Source organism: Labrus bergylta, chromosome 7 (assembly GCF_963930695.1).
Source record: "Labrus bergylta chromosome 7, fLabBer1.1, whole genome shotgun sequence".
In the NCBI taxonomy this organism is placed as follows: Eukaryota; Metazoa; Chordata; class Actinopteri; order Labriformes; family Labridae; genus Labrus; species Labrus bergylta.
This window is the reverse complement of record NC_089201.1, coordinates 2611174-2631258: the sequence shown is the minus strand read 5'-3', so window position 1 is coordinate 2631258 and position 20085 is coordinate 2611174. Positions and strand designations below refer to the sequence as shown.

Genomic DNA, 20085 nt, shown 5'->3' with positions numbered 1-20085 from the left:
CACATGCAGAATCGTTCAGCAATAAAAACATTTAGTCCATTTCTCAGAAGGTGGTATTAAACCTTTGAGACAAAAAAGTCTCCTGTCAAATTCCAAAGTGTAAATAAACATCAACAAGCTTCCAATCTGAAGTGAGTGAGTGAGATGCAGAACCTCAAATCAGGCCAGGTAAAAATATACTTATGTTAACATGTAATATGGACTTGAGCTTGTAAAGCGCCTTTCTAGTCTTCTGACTACTCAAAGTGCTTTCACACAGCGGGTCGAGCTTACTCATTCACACCCATTTATACACCGATAGCAGCTGCTTCCATTAACTAATCCATTCACACACCACTGATGAAGCAGCAGGAACAATTTAGGGTTTAGGTGTCTTGCACAAGGACACATCAGACATGTGTCTGCATATGGAACACATTCACAGATCTCTTATTTAAGGGTTAAAATTATAACAAATGTGTTGTGTTTGAAATAATCCACTTCTAGCTTTTTTTTTTAATTTGCAGGAGCAGGGGATCGAACCCCAAACCTGAGAGGTGACTGACTCTTCCACTGAGCCACAGCCACCCACTAACTATCAAGTCCCATGTCACTTAAACCCTTCTCATGTGTCAGTTTGATCTCTCCAGCATTGTGTTAAGCATTGGTTAAGCAAAACTTTAAGTGAATCATAGACTTGCAGGTCCATGCCATCAGCTTCTTTATGTACCAGAACGCATTGCAAAGCAGCCACTGCCTTCCTCTGCTGCTCAGCACCGCTGCCAGGAACTTTGGCTCCAATAAGGTTGAAAGTTGGTAAGAATTTCCTTTTGAAGTTTTTTTAAAAGCAAAATCTGCAGACAGGTATGTGGAAAAACAACTCTAAATACACTAGCTTCTTTGTAGCCTTGACAACATAAAGGCAAAGCACAACCCATTTACCACTTGAGCCTTAACACCTCCGTGGTGTGTTAGAGCCTGAAAAGGCACATTAACTGTTGTCAAAGCAGGGAGAAGCAAGGAGGCATTCTTTATCTTTTAGATGTAAACACTGGGTTAGACTTGTGTTTGACACTCCACATGCGTCTTACCGGAGTGGCATTGGGCCTGTGGTCCGTCTCATAAAGGACGGCCAGCAGCTGAGCTTTAGCATCTATGGCCGATGATACCTTTCCAACTGTACGCTAACGTTAACACCAGGGCAGACACAGAGGGAGAAAAACAGAGGGAATGGGAAAGAGAGGAATTAGAGAGAGGACAGGATGAAAGGGCTTTAAAAACATGATCTACTTTATGAAACAGTATTAACTGGTACCTCTTTCATGTAACTAGGAGCTCCAGTCGGACAACTCTCAGAGCGATTTATTGACTTATGAGACAACCTTGTTGGGCTCTCAAGAGCGCAGCTCCCACTGGGCTAAGTGAACACCAGAATGCACATCACTCAGATGAGGATAGGCAATTCTTAAATGTACATAAATAGATGAATATTCAACAATACTTTTTTTCCTTAAGATTTAGGAATGTATAGTTTTTAATCTAAGGAACAAATATTACATATGAAAATGAAAGATGAGCCAGAAGCTGTTCTCATGAAAAGGCTCCATTAAACTTTAAATCTTTTCAAAATCAGACATCAGAGATATTATCTTCATTCAAAGAAGCTTGCTTTTGAATTTCTAAAGTGAGGTTAATTTTGTTGTTGGCTGCTTAAATTTGGAAGAACAAACTAATTTACACAAATACATTGGCATCAAGACATGAACATGATGTTTGGGATAGCATTGGGCTAGTAAACAGAATGGCTTGCTGTAACTGGAGATCTGCAAGTTATCATTTCTGGATAAACATGAGGAAACTGTTACCTTCATGTGATCATCCTCAGCTAATTTCTTATTGTCAAATGTCTCCTGAGCAGCTCTGTGAATCTTCTGCTTGTTTCGAGAGATTTCATTTGTCCTCTCCAAATGTTCATTGTGCACAGCAGTTCTACTGTTTCTATCAGAGAGGGGGGGCGAGGAGGTTTCATCAAAGCAAGCTGAGGTAAGTGCAGCAGGTGTTTTGTTGTTGTATGCTGAGGACTCAACATGAAGAGAAGACATGTGATCTGTTCTTTTAGAGACAGAGAAGGTTGAAGGGGGAGAGGAGTCTTTGTGCTTCTTGTGTCCTGCAGTGTGCAAGCGGACAGAGGAGAAACCAGCCTGAGCAGTGGGGTCAGGGACAGGATGGACGAGGGGGTAGGCACTGGAGCTCTTGGAGAAAGAGGCAGAAGGAGAAGGATCAGGGGACAATGTAGGAGAGGCGATAGAGGGTTCCACCTACAGAAGAGGAGTCAGAAGGATGAAAGTGAAGAGTAAATGAATAGATATCAGATGGAAGTTGATTTCACACAGAGACAGCAGACTAGTTCACTTTTATTCTCCAAGGTTAACTGTTCTTAAAAGTAAATTAGAAATAAAAAGTGTGTTAGTGAATACCAAGCTGTTAACAGAAACAAAGTAAAGGCCCTATAAAACAGCTTCTCTGTATATCTGCTTTAATAAAACCACTTCTAATCACACTTTGGACATTTTGGGTTATTTAAAGAGAGACTTGTTTTTACACTTTGAGCTGTTCTGAATCACTGGCTTCAGCAGGAAAAAGTCAAATCAAGCATTACTGTGAACCAATCAGATAGGCGATGTTTAATAGGAAGTGAGTTAAGTTGTAGTATTAATTGTACATGTTGCCAGCTGTCAATCATAATGGTTCAAGCCACCACCGTCAGCATACAAACCACACAAGGTTAGTGTTTACTGGAGTATTTGAATTTTTAAGTAATGCATGTTAGGTTGCCTGCTGACAACTGGCCGGGGACTACAGCTGGAAATTATCCACACAAGCTAAATCTGCTCCTTTTACTGTATAGTTAATTAAAGGGGTCTGTCCATGAAACAATAAACAAATAAACTCAACTAATATCTTGAACATAGTTCACTCAAACAATGAATTTGCAATAACAACAAGAAGGGATGCAACACATTCACCTCCCCATGTGATACGTATCACAAAACTGGCTTCCTGATAGGATTTAATCACGTTTTCATTAAGAAGTGTTACCCAATAGAAGTCTATTTATTAATTCTGATGATAAAAACCTGTTTTGCTTGACAAGTATTTCTGAGGTTGTGTAGTTACTAATACAACACTGCACTTTATTTAGATCAGTGACTCTGATAATGTCCAACAAAACCACCAGTACACTTCACCCTGCATATTTTTCATGTCTCTCCAGTATCTCGATATAGCCACATTTGACATGTTGCATCATGTCCGTTGTGCTTCTTGTGTAGTTTATCAGTCACATACATTAATGCACACTGCGCTGTCTGTCATATGGTCACCTCATCTACACCCCACTATAGGAAACAAGACAGAGCTTTCACCACAACCAAATCTTCACTCGCTTTCTGCGACGTTTGAGCGCCTTACTTCTTCAACTACTGATGTTGTACAAGAGAAGCCAAAAGCAGATAGTGCCCTCTGCTGGTTAAAAGGAGTATAGCAAAAATATTTATTTGTATTATTGATTTAAATTGTCCACATCTGTATCCACTTTCATTTACTAAAACCAGGTTATATGCAGAAATGTTTTGGTAACAAATCGGTAATGACAATAAAGAAAATGTACATGCAGAGTGAGGAAACAATAAGTCCCTTAATTTAGAGAAGTCATTAAAAATCATACAATTAAACATCTTTCAATTTGAAAATCAAGGATACTGTAGATATTAATGCTGGAATATTAAAATATAGCTCTACTCATACTGATTCTGCATCTTTTACATGTGGAACCAACTCCACTGTTAGTGCCTTTTTTCCTGATGCGATGTTGTCTTTGTTAGCATACAGTTAACTCAAATTTGACAAAAGCAAAGCATGAAAAAGTGTTTGGTGCAATACACCACCTGTGATTCAGGTAGAGGAGACAGAGAAGCAGAAGGAGGTTTTTTAGAGCCCGTAAACATGGAGGAGAGGAGGACGGCTCTGTCTTTTATACTCTGTCCAGAATACTCTCTTGTAGTCAGTCTCTTGTCTTTACTCTGCATGTTGCAGAAGAGAACATGAATTTAGCTGAAACTCCCCCAAAAAAGTCAAGTTGTTGTGAAAATGTCGTGCACATCTGGTAAGAAATTCACCTGCTGCAGTGACTCCTCTGACCTGACCGAGGAATGATCATTATCCCAAGCAGAAGAAAGCTGACTGTTTCTCTGGCGAGGAGAGGTGCATTCTGGGATGTAATGCTTAGTTACTTCAGGGCTCGGTGAACGAGAAGGACCTAATGGGCTCTCAGAGCGTGAGGGTGAAGGAGAGCGACTGTAGTTGCCCTGAGAAGGAGAGCATTTAGGGGTACAGAGGAAACTGATTTCCTGAGCCACAGCACTGGGATTCTCCAGTAAGCGAAGGTAGATGGAAGGCTGGAAACAGGAGAGGAGGAGGAAATAGAGGTTTTTAACTATTACACTAACAATTCACAGTGTTTATAATATCTACCTAAATAAAACTCGCAGCTTATTTTACAAAAGTGAAAAAACAGAGGACACATCTTAGGTTTCAAACTGAATAAGTACGAGAGCTGCACATGGCTGTTAATCGAATACAGAACTCATCCAGTCACACTCACAACAAGTGCTCAGACGTGTTCGGAGGGAGGCATACCTGCCACTTTGGGCGAGTGGGAGGCAGGGGAGGAGGAGGGGGGACTTCCTTTGGTTTCGCAAAACGGGGGTTTTGTCGGTCCTCCTCCTCATCCTCCTCCTCAGAGAGAGGAAGTGGAGGTGGAGTGGTGGAAGGGGACTCAGAAGGATAGAAAGAGGGATCAGATGGGTCCTCATCAGACTGACGCAGGAAAGGAGGGAAAAGTGAGAGGAAAGGAGAGGGAAAGAATTGAAGTTTAGGAAAAGTTTAAAAGATGCCAAAGACATTATTTGGAGAAAGTATTCAGCACATGTTTCAATCAGGATGTTTGATGAAAGTGGCACAGTATACAAAGAAAAGATAAGAGAGGTGTATTTTCAGTGTGAAGATTACATTAAATGAAGAGATTGGAGATGTTATTATCATTATTATCATGATATTATTATTGTTATCATAAATATAAATGCTTGTAATGGATTCTGAAATATTTAGTCATGAGAGGGTTAAAGACCCACACCTGCATGCAGGGTGATTTTGAATTATAACATCAAGCTCACTTCTGAATGGAACATGGAGGAAAGTGAAAGACATTACAATGTTGATTATATAAGAAATAACCCATGAGAAACTTTTAAGAAATGTAAAAGCAGCTAAATTTAAATCATTATTATTTAACCTGTTTCACATTTTGAGTTTGTTGTGCTCTGAAATCCTGTTTTCTTACATTTTCTTTGAATTGATAAAAAATTATTGGACTTCAAATTAAATTCAAGTAAAAGTCAGAAGATAGAATTGTTCATATTTGAGTGGTGAAATGCAAAATGTTTCAACAATTGAGGATCAGGAATCAATCTGCTCTCTGTTCTATCAGATGATGCCCTGCAAGTCATTTAATGCAGGTGAAAGGTGAACTCTGAGGGACATAAGTGATGATATTTATCTTGTATTTTTCAGCTACAAAAAGATTAACTCAAAGCTCATACATTCAGTAATGTACTAATAACATTAAGTAATAATTAGCTCAATATTTAAGTCATTACACCTTTAAATACTTTAATATCTGAAACCCAAGTTCATCTCCAGTGGGTCTGGACCATCAATGGCTGTCAGAGTTTTTTTCTGTCTCTCACCTTGTTGCTCGTCTTTCCTGTCGAGTTCTCCTCAAACTTAGCCAACAGCTGAGTTGCCATGGAGCGGACCTTGTTCTCACGCAGCTCTCCATCCTCACCAGCAGGTGGGGCACTGTGACAAGACAGCTGACGCCATGCAAGGGACGTGGAGGGATTAGAGAAGAAAGAAGAGCAGTATGGAGAAATAAAGTCACTTAATATTCAGCAAAATCTGGAAAACATCAAACATTGAAATTCCACTCTAACTGCACCTCTGTGAGGTAGTGGTTGCCTTTCCGCCGTCTCTTGTGAACTGAATCTTCCTCCAGCTTCTTGTCGTCCTGTGATAGTGGATTCAATCAACATTCATTTACAACAACAAGATGTCTATCTGAATCATGCTGACACAAACAGAGAGGAAGTGAAGTTTGGATAAATGTTAATGTTTATCAAAACAGAAAACTATGATACACTGTTCGCATGAGTAGCCTAGTCATGAAGAAAGCCTCTATATCTGTGAATGATTAGATTCATTATAACAATGCCATGATGTCGGTGTAAGATTTCACTTATGGTAACATAAATTCACTGATCATCTTTCTCAGAGAAAGAGACCAACAGAAAGTGCAGAATTCCAACTCTGACTGTGTTGTGTTACCCTGGGTATCCTCTTCCTGGGCTGAGCCTGCTTCTTATTTGATTTAGCTGGATATTCCTCACTGTTCTCATCTGGTTGCCTTGAACCTGGAACATAAACACAGATTTCTCAATTATATTTATAGAAATGTAGATCAACAAGGATTTCATCTGATACAATGACACTGAACAAAACGTTTTTCACAAGGATGCATTTGAAGTTAAAGCCTTCAGAGACAGGATTTCCATTTATGAACAATCAGAGGCAAGAAATCATCTGAGGTGTAAATTATCATCATTTCAATTAAAAACACTTGTTGAATGTTTAAAAGGTGACTTTTTGTGGTGACTTTTCTCAATGTTCATTTCACATCAATATCAATCTGTCTATTCTGGTTATTCTGCCATTTCTTTATAATACATGAAGAAATGACAGCTTGTAAATGTACACATGCTAACTATGAGTGTCATGTGTACCAAGATTTTTTCAAATTAGGTACAGGCAAAAAAATACACATAACATTACAACAAAGAGTAAGATGACTTTAAAATAAGACCTCAGACTTATAAACAACAACAAAAGACACGGTAAGTAAACTTAAAATCAACAAGACTTATCTTCATATATACATCGAGTAGAGTGTATCTTGGGTCCTTTTTATTCCACTCGTCACAAGAGCTAAATTTGATTTCCATTTACATGTTGCTACTTTATTCGTTTGCAGCATTTTTCCCCAGAAGAAAATTATGTTTTAATGTTTTTCTAACAAAAACTTAGATTCAGGTGAACTCTTGATTGAGTTTAAATTTAAATACTTTAACCAGGAGAATGAAAGCATTTAGTCAAATTTAAATGGCAAATAGAAATGAGCTTGTATATTTATTTTCTAGTCTTCTGACTACTCAAAGCTCTTTTACACCGCATGTCACATCTACACATTCACACACTGATGGTAAAGGCTGCTGAGTAAAGAGTCCATCAGTATTAACTTATCCATTATTACACATTTATACGCCACTGACAAATCAGCAGAAATATATCAATATATTGTGAAAATATCACAAGCGTAAACTTCCTTTTTCATCCAGAACCATCCATTCTCCACCTCCACTGCAGTCCTCAAGTTTCATACTGAGGCACATGGTTTCAAACTCTACTGAATCACTTTACAATAAGAGACTGGACTGCGCTAACAGAACATACTTCAACTATCCATCACTTTTCTTTAAAATCAAGGCTGCTTAAAAGATTGTAGATGAGGACTAATATGTCCTGGGCTGAAAGGGATTTTCATTTTGGTGTTTTTGGCAGTTTCCCCACATAACTTTGACTGTTTTAAATGTAATGTTGATCCACTTATGAGCTATTATTAATAGAAATTTGTTCCAACCCTCATGTGTGAGTGTGGTTTAAAAATGATACCACTCTGAATCTCTGGTTTAAAGATAATGGCATTATATTTTCTATTAAAACACTTTTAGCTTCTAAATAAATGCCTACAGACTTGCATACAAACCGCCAATTCCCTCTGGACACCAATAAAATGTAACTGAAGGAGTGTCTACATGAGAACAGCAGGCATGGATAGAGAGATGAACCATCAGTACACTGAAGGGGGGGTTCATCCTCGTAATCGTACATTTAAAAAAAACTGACCAGAAACCCCTTCTGCAGCTTTGGATAACAATATAAGATTCCTTAAGACAATTTAGGTAAAATAAAATACACTAGTAAACTCATTAAGCAGATGTTTTCCCAATCATATAAATAATCTCCTAATTTGTACAGAAGTACAATGTCAACAAATGGGCTGTAAAAATGTCTCTCTTTAGGTGAATCACTTTCCCAGCCTTTCAGAGGTGTGGATTGCTCCATAGTGACCGCAGTGTGGGCGACACAGACGTTCACAGGAGCTGAGAACCTCCACAGTCCCATGGAGTGATTGGATATGGCTTCCACAGACATAGTACACATACCAGTCATGACTCTGGCAGGGACTAACCTGACCACGGTTGTGTAACGTGCAACTCGAGCTCACCCAAAGGATAAAATAGTCCCTGAGCCTCAGGGATTCTTATTTCAAAAATGACTTGCTGTAGAGTTTTTGAAGAAGAGTCTGAATGATGATCCCTCTCTGTTTGGTTAAAAAAAACATGACATCCTGTTTTTACATCTTTCATGGTTAGGTATAGTGTTACACATGTTAGGCGGTTAGGGTGAAAATTTGCATCCACTCAAATGGAGTTGCCTTTTTTCTGTTTGTTAGTATTCCATATAACTGGGACTTTTTCATAAACTGGAGTACATTTGTAAACTGATCACTTCCTCTTTGGGAAACAGGGGTTAGGAAGTCAGAGGAGGCATTTACCCACTACACTGTATCACATTTAAGACCATAATTTATGGTATATAGTGCTGTTGTGTTGCTGTTGTGTCTCCTGTACATTTAGATTCAAAGATTTACTGAAGGCTGATGTTACATTCATCAAGAAGGAGAACAAGCTCTCTTTAGTTGATCGTTGAGTCTGTCAAACTGTTTGAGTTAGTCCTGAGAATTCACAGGTATGACGGCCACAGGATTAGACTCTAAACAACAGGACACCACCCACTCAATTAACTACTGAACATCATGGACTGCGTATTGCCATGCCAAAAGTTACCTGACCTGCAAAAGTTAGGATGCCAGAAAAGAAAGACAGCTAGGGCATTTGACCCCAACAAATAACCTGCTTTTCAGTCAGCTCCAAAGCTGATCCAAGCCAGGCTGAGGAGGCTAATGTTAGCCAGGAGGCTAATGTTAGCCAGGAGGCTGGAGCTAACGCTGCTGATCCAACACACATCTGTGGATATTATTGAAAGACATCCATGAGTCTTTCAGGGGCCCAGTCATCTTTGTGGGTGGGCCTGCTACTAATACTACATTTGAATTCAGTTTTCACACTGAAGCAGGAAGAAACCTTACCGTTGTTGTTTCCTGTGGTGTTCCTGAAAGTCTCGTAGAACTTGGAGAGGTAGAGAACCATCAGCAGCTTGTCTGGTTCGGCCTCTGCAGCCATCTCCTTTCCCCTCGTCACTGGCTGGATGCCAAACTCCCGCTCGGCCACGTCAAACGCCAACTGGTTGTTCTCTGCCATGTCCTCCTCGTTCAGAGAGTCAAAGTCACTGAGGACAAACCAAAGGCAGGGAAGGTTAGCCTACATGCTCATGAGGTTTCTTGAAACATCATCATAGAAAACACCCTTGCACACTCATTTCATGAGGCAGGTGCGTAGAAGAGCAATGTGTCCATCAAAACTAAAGGTAAACACCCACACACTGTCTATCACTGTCTGCAAACAAACATTTATTATGTCTGTTACGTTTGTTTGTAAGTTAGACGGTGTGCGGGAGTTTAGCTTTAAGTCTTGAAACAGCTTCAACCTTCCTGCTGGATGGTAATGTGTGGTCAGGTGAGGAGGAAAACTGCAGGTGGATTCTGATTTACATGACCTAGTTTGTTTTTATTCAGTAAGTGATTAAGTATGCTAAAGAAAAGAGAAATTCAGGTTGTTACAAAAATGTCCCACAATGCTTTTGCACTACAGAGAAAAATCTTCTTACTGGCATGACGATCACAAGACAAAAAGTCTCCCGACATAATCGTACACATGAAAGGCTGACCATATGACCACAGAATAACAGAACAATGAGTACTTGTTATGTTAAAGGCTTTCTATGTGATTTTTCACACTTAAATATAATATAAATCAAGTATATCCTCTGAAAATAACTCTGTGAGTCATGACTGTCTACAATGGGTGTAACACCCGAGTCCCACTGTCTGTGATGTTTTCAGAGTCCTATCTTCACTTTGTTTACATCGTCGGGCCGGCCGGCTGACTCCTCCCCTCGTGTATAAAAGTTGTTTAATTGAGGGACTAGAGAAAAGAAGAATAACATACTGTACTCACTGCTTAACTGTGTTTCTAGATCACGCTCATTTCAGGTAAATTTACATGCAGTGTGAAGATACGAGCATCATAAAGATCGCTAGCATTAGCATGCTAACACAACAATACAGAGCGAGTTGTTTTGGTTTCTTGCTGGTGCTCAAGGGCGACATCTGCTGGATCATAAAAAATCACATATAAAGCCTTTAACTTTTACAAAAAAAAAAAAAAAAAAAAATGTACCCAATGATTTTGGAATTGAACTAGCATATTTGTGATCAATATGTATATTGACATTGAGAAAATGACACTGTTGGAAAGTGATTACAGGGGAGAACCTACAGAGCAGCCTCCCCTTCATCTGCAGCTCGTCTTAGCTTACAGACCCTGAAAGTGTTTGTCAGCACATATTGTAGCTCCTGGCACAGAGTGTCAGTGCAGCGGAGGATCAAAATGGTTCAGCACTAATCGATGATCTTCATAGTGAGCCTTGAATGAGTTTCCAAAGGACCAATATGAATTTGTGAGTGAGTGTGAGTGAGCTAATAAGATTGGACCCTGGTGAGAAGGCACTTTGAATTACAGCCTCCGACATCACAGTTTCAATGTGTTTGTGAATGTTGACACGTTAAGTGAAGCACTCTGAAGACTTGAAAGGCTTCATATAAATGACTTTTACTGTTTCAGATCACTTTAGGGCTTCTGAATTGTTTGCCAACATTGCAGGGACTTTATGGGCTTTACTCTTTTCTATTTTCTTGGGATTATTTCAGAGGTAAGTTGTCTTTTATTGGACGGGTTATTTCTGAGAGTTCAGAGATATGGACAGGATTTTGGGGGGTTAATCTTGAAAGACTTGCAACAACAGTTGAACAAACCAGGGTTGGGTTGTTTTATAGATTGTGCTTCAAACACTTTGCTGTCCCCCCTCCCCCTGCCCTATTCTATTTACAGTTTTATTTTCTTATTATTAGTATTCTTTTTTCTTTCTAAATCTTAAATTAATTATCTTTTTTCTCTTTGTACCTTTTTTTGGGATTTTTATTTATTTTTATTTTATTTCATGTATGTATTCTTGTATGTTTAAAAAATTATATATAAAAATGTGCCAGGATGAACAAAATATGTGATGAAATATGACAACATGTAATGTAGTAAAACAGCCTGCAATAAAGTATTTAAAAAAACACTTTGCTGTCAAGGTTTACTAACTCTAAAAACCTGCTACACTGAACCCGTTCAGCACAAAGTGACAGATAGCAGCAACAAGTTGCTAAACAGAGAGTTTTTCATTGAAAAGCCAGAAAGTTGTTTTTGAAAAAAAATAAAAATGTTGACTGCATCCCAATTGCACTGAATGTCTTGAACTTGCTTCAATGAAAAAAAAAAAATATATACATATATATATATATATATATATAAATAAAAAGAAAAGCCATATAGTTGAAGGGATCACAAAAACAACTCTCTCCCCCCCCTCCAAAAAAAAACTCTTCATCGAAGATCAAAATGTTTGTGCCAATTCCATATGAATTGAAACAGGTATTTGAATGGCCATAAGATATTTGATTTTAAAACTAGTAGCAGACTGGTGGACTGACCACCCATACTAAGAGTCAATGTACTCATCATAGCTAAAAAGTATACAAAATCAAATCATACGTCATCTCTGTATGAGTACAGATTATGTTATATATGAGAGAACATAACAACCTGCAACAACAAAGAGGTCAGTGAAGTATGTTTGAGTCCGTTAAATAAGCTCTCTCAAAGTAATGATGTCATTCCCATCAATCATGTCGACATTTTGATTTGCTGTCTCACTTGTGTCTGACTGGCTCAAGTAGGTCAGTGTGGACTGTTTGACATCCTGTTTTTGAAAGCGATGACTCAGCTGTTAGATTCATCACAATCACTCTGGTGTATGTGTCAGCTTTTCACAGGAAACTTGGAACAAAACTGTGATGCACTCGTTTGTTAAAGATGGTGATACCATCTTGTATATCCAGCACAAAAGTCTGCTTCTAGAAAAGAAAAAGAAAACAATATGAAATCCACCATACTGCCTACAGTGGTGTGATAAAATAAAGTGCTGGACATCACCACAAGGCCATTAAATTCATACTGAGATGGCTATTACACTCACCACTCTGAGTTCTATGTTATCACTGACATCTAAAGGGCTTTAAAATACTTATGACTTAACCTTTAAGGATTCAGGATACTTAACACCCTATCACACAACTGATTGGCTTTAAAAGTTCCTCCAACACACTCTGACCCGAGGAAGACTGGAGTCCTGTGATATGTATCTTACAACTGGAATGATCAAAAATATAGCTAGCATTCTTCTTCTTTTCTTGCTTTTATTTCATTTAATTAATTTGGTAATATATGTGTGAGTGACTCAGTGTTAATCTGCTTAAGGACAATAAGATGATAAATGTTCATCGATGACTGTTTCTCCATGATGAAGATGAATGTCGATAGATTAAATGTTATTATTTACCATTATGTCACATTTAAAAATACAAGAAATGTAGGCTTTTATTTTGAATTTTTTTGCTGTCTTCAACTGAGTATGTTACTTGCTGTTTAAATTCAATCCTGGTTTTATTTTGAAAAAAATGAAGGACCTTCTGGTTGATCGAAGGTTACAACATTAACGTTACTGATCAAAAACTAAATGAAAACTACCAAAAGGAACAGTAAAACAGTGAAGTGTTTGATGTCATGAGGTGGATTTTACTTTGGACTCGTCATCTGAGCTGTCTCAGTGTTTTAAAGTGAAATGAGACATTCAAAGATGCAGCAGGGTCGTTCTTTTTATTTATTTTTTATTATTTTTTATTATTTTTTCATTTTTTAAATCTATTTTTTAGTATCTATTTTTGTACATTCTTAATTTTTCTTTTTTTTTATTAAATTGTACGATGTTCACTTTTTGTTTGCAATCTTTGCTCTTTGCTGCTGTAACATTTTACAAATGTATATGCTGCAACATGTAAATTTCCCCGTTATGGGATAAATAAAGGATTATCTTAGACACTTTCAAACTGTGTCTAGAGGGATTCATTAATTAATGCTGACAGCCCTACTAATGAGCCCTTTCCATTTTAAGACTGAGACTCAATCTAAAATAGCTGCCAAAATGAACACTAGACTGTTTTTTTTTTTTTAATCGAATGAACTTGTTATAATGGTTTGGTATGTATTATTTGTTCGTTCTCAGGTCTCTTTTGCAAAGAGATCTTATAATTCTTGATTAGGGAGGGACTGTTTGAACACAACCTCAATAAAATACATTTTATCCTGCTTAGTTCAAATAGAGCCAGTCTGGACATGACTCCTCAGAAGTCCTCAGAAAAACTACCCCAACCTGAATAACTGTCAGTGACATGAGTTTGCAGCCTGGCTTGTGTGTGCTCTTACATGAGGTCTGGCCTCTGGCGGTGTATGAGAGCACAGAGGGCCAGGCCGTTCTTCCAGGAGGATGTGAGGTTGGTGACGTTGACCCCCCTGTAGTCTTGAGTCTGCTTCTGACACCAGGTCAGCAGCCGGCCAGGACGCACATCAGAGTCTGTGCAGGAAAAAAAACACATCCACGATGAAATCATTGAGGGGCAGACAAGCTGTTGACTTTGAACAATAAAACTTGTGTCATTAAAAAAAAACAGATTTTAAATCCAGTGTAACACTTAAGCCTTGTAACTAGATAAACTTGAATGACTTCACAACAAGCCTAAAGCAAAGTAACCCATGACGGTAAAGTCAGAGACAGAGCAGACATTCAGGTCTCTGCACAAACTGTCCTTCTTTTACAATCTTTAAAAAACTAAACTTTAGAAACGCATATCTGTTATGTAGTGTCTTTCTTTCCTGTACAGGGAAAGGAATGAGGAATAAAGAGAGGAATGGATTCCTGAGAGCTTGAAATCACAAGTTGTGCATTGTGTTTAAAGACTTTGTGATTTTTTGATCCAGCAGATGTCGCCCTTGAGCACCAGCATGAAACCAAAACAACTCGCACTGCATTGTTGTGTTAGCATGTTAATGCTAGCGATCTTTATTATGCTGGTATCTTCACACTGCATGTAAATTTACCTGAAATGAGCGTGATCTAGAAACACAGTTAAGCAGTGAGTACAGTATGTTATTCTTCTTTTCTCTAGTCCCTCAATTAAACAACTTTTATACGTGAGGGGAGGAGTCAGCCGGCCGTCCCGACGATGTAAACAAAGTGAAGATAGGACTCTGAAAACTCTGAAAGCATCACAGACAGTGGGACTCGGGTGTTAAACCCATTGTAGACAGTCATGACTCACAGAGTTATTTTCAGAGGAGATACTTGATTTATATTATATTTAAGTGTGAAAAATCACATATTAAGCCTTTAATAGGATGCAAGTTATGTCTAAACCTTTTTCACCATTTTATTGTTTGGTTTGGTTGAGGAGGCACACAGTTGAACAACAACTTCTAAAACATGTTTTTCACAAAAATGATAACCGTCCATGAAGTAAGGTTTAAAACAAGAGTAGGAACTGAATATGTCTCTTGTGTGTCTTGACTTAGAGTGGTGTAAGTGTGAGTCCATGAAGTGGTTCCTCTAATGGTTAAACCTCCATAGATTAGTCAGCTGTGTCTGCCACATGCTGTTTAAAGGTTTATTTTTTGGGCTTTTTATGACTTTATTCAGAGGACAGTGGATGGAGGCAGAAATCGGGGACAGAGTGAGAAATGACCTGCAGGAAAGGAGCCACGGGTCAGAGTCGAACCTGGAGAGACCGCCTGGAGGACCACAGCCTCCATACAAGTTATGGAGTCTAAACCTTTTTCACTATTTCAGCTGTGACTGAGATAAGGCTCACACTAGCCACTAGGCGCCTCTGCCGCATATTGTTTATCAGTGTAACCCTGCTGGTGCAGAGTAGAGCAGGTTAGCACACGTCTGTGAGAGGCATCATGTCTGACCCTCATGTGGGTGAAATGTTATCCCGCTGTATTGTCTGTGATGAGGTGTGTCAGCTTTGACTGAGATAAGGCTTAAGTTTCCCCTCAGCAGAGACACACAAGCATTCACTATGACGTCAGCCTTCTCTCCAGTGAGCCATTTTCAAGAGTTAATTTTCAAACAGCATGGCTGGTCATGCCACATTGACTCAGGGTTGAGACAGTTCCATCAACATTTGCAGCCTCTTAAATTAAGTTGTGAAGAACATGAAGGAACACTTTCATAAAGTGTTAATGGGCTTTGCATGCCTCTTATCTCAGCGGTGACTCATAGGCTCATCAGATTACCATTACAACATAAGAGGGAGCTTTGGAAGAAGAGTGATGTCACATTTGGGATGTTGGCAGCAATCCTCATGGACTATAATGTGCCGCAAACTTTGCACTCCCCAGCCTTCTGTGCGTGGCTCACACGCTAAAGCTAGCTGTTAACGAAGGACTTTTGGCTCAGAGGAGTGTAGCTGACGCGGTGTCAGTCGGACGTAAAATTGTTGGACAGTGTAAGCATTCGGCATTAGCCTACTCCCGCCTGGAAGACATTGAGCTGCCCGTAAGAAGACTCCAACAAGGCGTGCAGACACGCTGGAATAGCACGTACTACATGCTACAGTCTCTCACCGAGCAGAAGCGGGCCCTGGGAATATTTGGCTCCGAATATGAAATCCCCGACAATCTTACAGCGCACATTTCTGGAAAAAACTTGGTCTGTTTTGGCTCCATTTGAGGAGTTAACCCAAAAAGTGAGCTCGTCCGATGCTTTAGCATCAGATGTAATTCCTGCTGTGACCGTGCTTCAGAGACTTTTGACCAAAAAACAGATGTGGATCAGGGCAGTAAGTACTCGTAACAGTACTCGGTATCGGTGAGTACCCAAATGTAAGTACTTGTACTTGGTTTGCAAAAAAGTGGTATCGGTGCATCTCTACTTACTATTGCTGTTCTTATTATTATAACAATTATTATGAAAACTAATAAAATCCTCATCTTTCATATCATTATTATCATTCATTTATCATCATTATTACTTTAGGATGTTAGTGTTTAAACACCCTGTGGCATCAAACATGTCAGCCGCCAGGACAAAATCCTCATCTCACCTCTTCTGGATAAGTTCACAGATCTACGTAGAGGTCCTCCTACTTCCAGCTGGCACAAGGACTCCTGGCCATCAATGAACAGATGACGCACCTGAAAGAAAGAAAAATAAAATAATAGGAGGGAAAGACAGAAGAAGAGAACATATCCTTATCAGCTTTCAAAAAGGTTTTAAAATAGTTTACATAGAAAATAATTCACCAATCACAGAACTGAATGTAAAAAAAGTTCCCCAACACATAAACTGGATTAAAACATTTTATTCTGATGTCATGAAGCTTCATGAAATAAATATATCTTCATTGTTTATATTCAATTAGCTTTTCATTAAACACCTTCTGTAAATGATTGGGCTTCTGCGTTTGATTGTATTCTCATTTTTTTCCCTTAGCACAACTTGGTCACTTTATGTAGAAATATTCTATAATAAAAAGTTGTTTTTAATCATGTAAGTGTGGGACTGACCTGATGTGGGCGTACACAGCTGGAGTTGAGGTTGGGGTAGCGGGTGCCAGGATCAATGGAGTACTGTTCAAAGTTTTTACTGATGTTCTCTGTGGTGGTCTGAGGCAGCAGCCGGTAGAGACTCTCCCTGAGGAACAGCAAAGCAGATATAACCGGCTGGTTCTTCATAGAAAGATCTGAGATCACTTTGACCCTTTGATCTGTCTGAAGACAGGAAACACTGGGAAAAGCTGAGGGTACAAAAAGGTTGCTATAAACAATGTAAACTAAAAACCTCTCTCACCTTTTGGGATTGATGCTTATTCACTAACTGTCTGTGAGTGTCGCTCTTCATCACTCTTAAATATCAAAAGGGAAATAAACAGAGAGCACAGACAACTCTAAAGTTACAGTATGCTGCATTCAAACCCACACACCTCTCAGCCAGTGTCTCCAGAGGACTCTTGCCTTGTGTCCAGCCCTTCACCATCCAAGCAGTGTCAAAGGCTGCGAGAAAGCCCCGAGCACAACCAGTACCCATCGGCCAGAAGGGCTGCAAGCAGAGAACATGATGTAAGTAAGAACATCACACACAGTCTGACATGAGAAGAACACAACACCCTCTGTCCCTCCTTATTGTACCTCAAGCAGACTATCTCCCACCAGTGCAACCACCAGCTGATGTCCATGTTTCTCCCGGATCAAGGCGGCATTCTCTGAGGCGTACATGCTGGTAAAGTCGAACATGGCAACATCTGGTTGTCCATAGTGGTTGATGGCGTAGTCCAGCGATGGCAGCTGGTAGTTTGTTCCAAAATCAGCTGCTTCACGGGCGTAGGAGAGCAACGCTTCCTGGTTGACATTGTCCAGGCTCAGCAGCCGCTCCGTTTCCATGTAATCCTGTGGAAGAAAATATTTAGAAACTGCACTCCACCAGGACCGAGACTTTTTCTCTCCATAATTAACATTATGTTAAGTGATCTACAATACTTTAGCTGAAAGTGTTTAGAGTGGTTCTTGCACATAATGTTAATGTGTCTTTCCCCCAAAAACACAAGAAACAAAAAAACAATAAAAGACAGAAAGATGCTCCCAGGTGCCACCTCCCAGGTTGATTGTTTTATTCTCTTTGCTTGGCAACAGATATTTCTGTCGTGCTAAATATTTTTTAATAAATTAAATGGAAATTCAAAGTTTATCTGTTTTTTTTCCTAGGGTGCTAAAGATAAAAAAAAGGGACTTCTGATTTAAATTTTAATTTGGCTTTGGGTCTCGGGGCTCCCTGATTTGGATTCCATCATTACAGGGAATTTAAAAACTGAATTGATTCAGTTTTATTCAGCCATACAAGTAGCACATCATTAGACAGTAATGTGTTTATGTGTGAATACAACAGTGAGTGACAAGTCTAAGAAATGCCCCCCATGCAAGATATGATTTCCTTTCTCAGACATGTGATATGTATGTATGTATGTATATGTTGCCTAAATATGAAAATCAATACAAAATTAATCACAAAAGGATTGATTTCCTTTCCTATTGAGTCTCCCAGGAAATAACTGGTACTTGTTTTTTTGGAGGTGTGATATGTTATCATCACCAAAATAAAACATCCTAAAAACCAGGGCAGTAACAAAGACAAAAAATAAAGTAACACATATTGGAATTAATCAGCACAAACCCTATTTCTCATATTTTAAGTTGTGACTTTAGTATCCTGAGTTTCACTCCTAGAGGACTATAATGTCAACACAAAGTGGTTCACTTGCTGAATAAGTCAGATATCCAAAGTGATGAGGCCTCTGAGGCTCTGTGAGCAAACTCTCACACAGCTGAGAGTGTCGCAATCACTCTGCACTGTAAGGCAATGTAAGACGAGAGGGAGACCACTGAGGACACAGCGAGGCAGGGTTTCAGCACCTGTGTGTGTGTGCACAAGTGTGAGAGGGAGAGAGAGAAAGAAAGAGGCAGTCTGCACATGTATGCCACTGGAATGCCAGTATATTCAAGTGGTGTGTGTGTGTGTGTGTGTGTGTGTAATCACCGCAAAGCAAATTAAATTGTGTGGACTGCCTTGGAAAACTGACAAATGTCCTGACCCTTACCCGTATAGGAGGGCACTGGAGAAGTACAGCACAGGGGAGGAAAGTATTTAATTAAAGGTCCTGTTCATTATAATCCTCAGTGGAGACCCATCAATCAGCTGCTCACTGCACTCGTGAACACACACATTCCAATGTACCCAGAAAACACTTTCACTATCTGCTCTGAGACCAAGTTGTAATTATAGCAACCAGTGTGTGTGTGTGTGTGTGTGTGTGTGTGTGTGTGTGCTTACATTTATGATGACCCCTTTGTCCAGCAGACTCAGCTTCTTGGCCGTCATGACAAAGTAGTGGGTGTTGTCTTTGTAGTAAACTATATTCTCCAGGTCTATTCCTACAAAGATTAGAAAATGGACATGAGAGGGTGTAATAACTTTTAGAGGAAGCTTCAAAGTGGGGGAAGTAAACAGAACACTGCTATTGCTTACCCGTCTCATCCTTGAGTTCCAGGAAGAACTTCTGGTTAAAGATGAAGGCCACCCCACTGATCTCCTCCACTTTGGCCTCTGCTGTGGTGTTCCTGTTGACAAAGTTAGCCGTGATGGCGATGGCCAATTTCCCTCGAAACTCTTTGCGACTAAAACCTGCAGGCAAAACAAAGAAAACATTCGAAATAAAACAACATTCAGAGGGAAAACGTCTAGTCTTTTACAGCTAACGTCACATCAACCCACTCACACCCTGATAACAGAGGCTGCTATGTAAAGTGATGACTAATTCATTCATACACATTCACACTCCGCCTACAAAGCAGTGGGAGCAACTCTGGAGCCCAAGAGCTGTGGATAGGACATTCAAAAAGCATCTAAAGAGATAAACAAATGTAACCCTCCTGGCTGCTGTTGGTCTACAGATTAAGAGACATTCTTGGCACTAAAATAACAATATGCACCGACGTTTTCCAAAAAAGTGAATAACCTACTTAATGTGCATATTTTCAGATGAACACATAATAAATATGCACACAGAGAAAGCTAACACAGCTCTATAACAGTTCATAAACCTGCACACACACTACCCACAGCTGACCACACACACACACTATCAAGCTCCCATGTCAACAGGAAATGCTTTAGCCACTGACTGGAAGCAGCCTG

At 39.4% G+C, this 20085-nt stretch overlaps 1 protein-coding gene across 8 annotated transcripts in view; it reads right to left on the bottom strand.

The window, feature by feature from the left end:
* Positions 1–20085, bottom strand: part of mical2b (microtubule associated monooxygenase, calponin and LIM domain containing 2b) — a 61491-nt gene that overhangs the window by 17130 nt on the left and 24276 nt on the right. For 3 of the 8 annotated variants that reach the window (XM_065956506.1, XM_065956507.1, XM_065956508.1), the window contains exons 6-22: positions 19417–19572; positions 19222–19322; positions 17526–17783; positions 17321–17436; positions 16905–17031; positions 16442–16532; positions 13764–13911; positions 9365–9564; positions 6424–6509; positions 6038–6106; positions 5787–5912; positions 4678–4857; positions 4158–4436; positions 3927–4061; positions 1845–2297; positions 1295–1396; positions 1071–1163 (exon numbers count right to left, since the gene is read on the bottom strand). In XM_065956506.1, coding sequence (XP_065812578.1) covers positions 1071–1163; positions 1295–1396; positions 1845–2297; positions 3927–4061; positions 4158–4436; positions 4678–4857; positions 5787–5912; positions 6038–6106; positions 6424–6509; positions 9365–9564; positions 13764–13911; positions 16442–16532; positions 16905–17031; positions 17321–17436; positions 17526–17783; positions 19222–19322; positions 19417–19572 — 2720 coding nt within the window. The remainder of the gene's footprint in view (positions 1–1070; positions 1164–1294; positions 1397–1844; positions 2298–3926; positions 4062–4157; positions 4437–4677; positions 4858–5786; positions 5913–6037; positions 6107–6423; positions 6510–9364; positions 9565–13763; positions 13912–16441; positions 16533–16904; positions 17032–17320; positions 17437–17525; positions 17784–19221; positions 19323–19416; positions 19573–20085) is intronic. The other 5 variants (XM_065956509.1, XM_065956510.1, XM_065956511.1 and 2 more) reach the window with 5 other exon arrangements.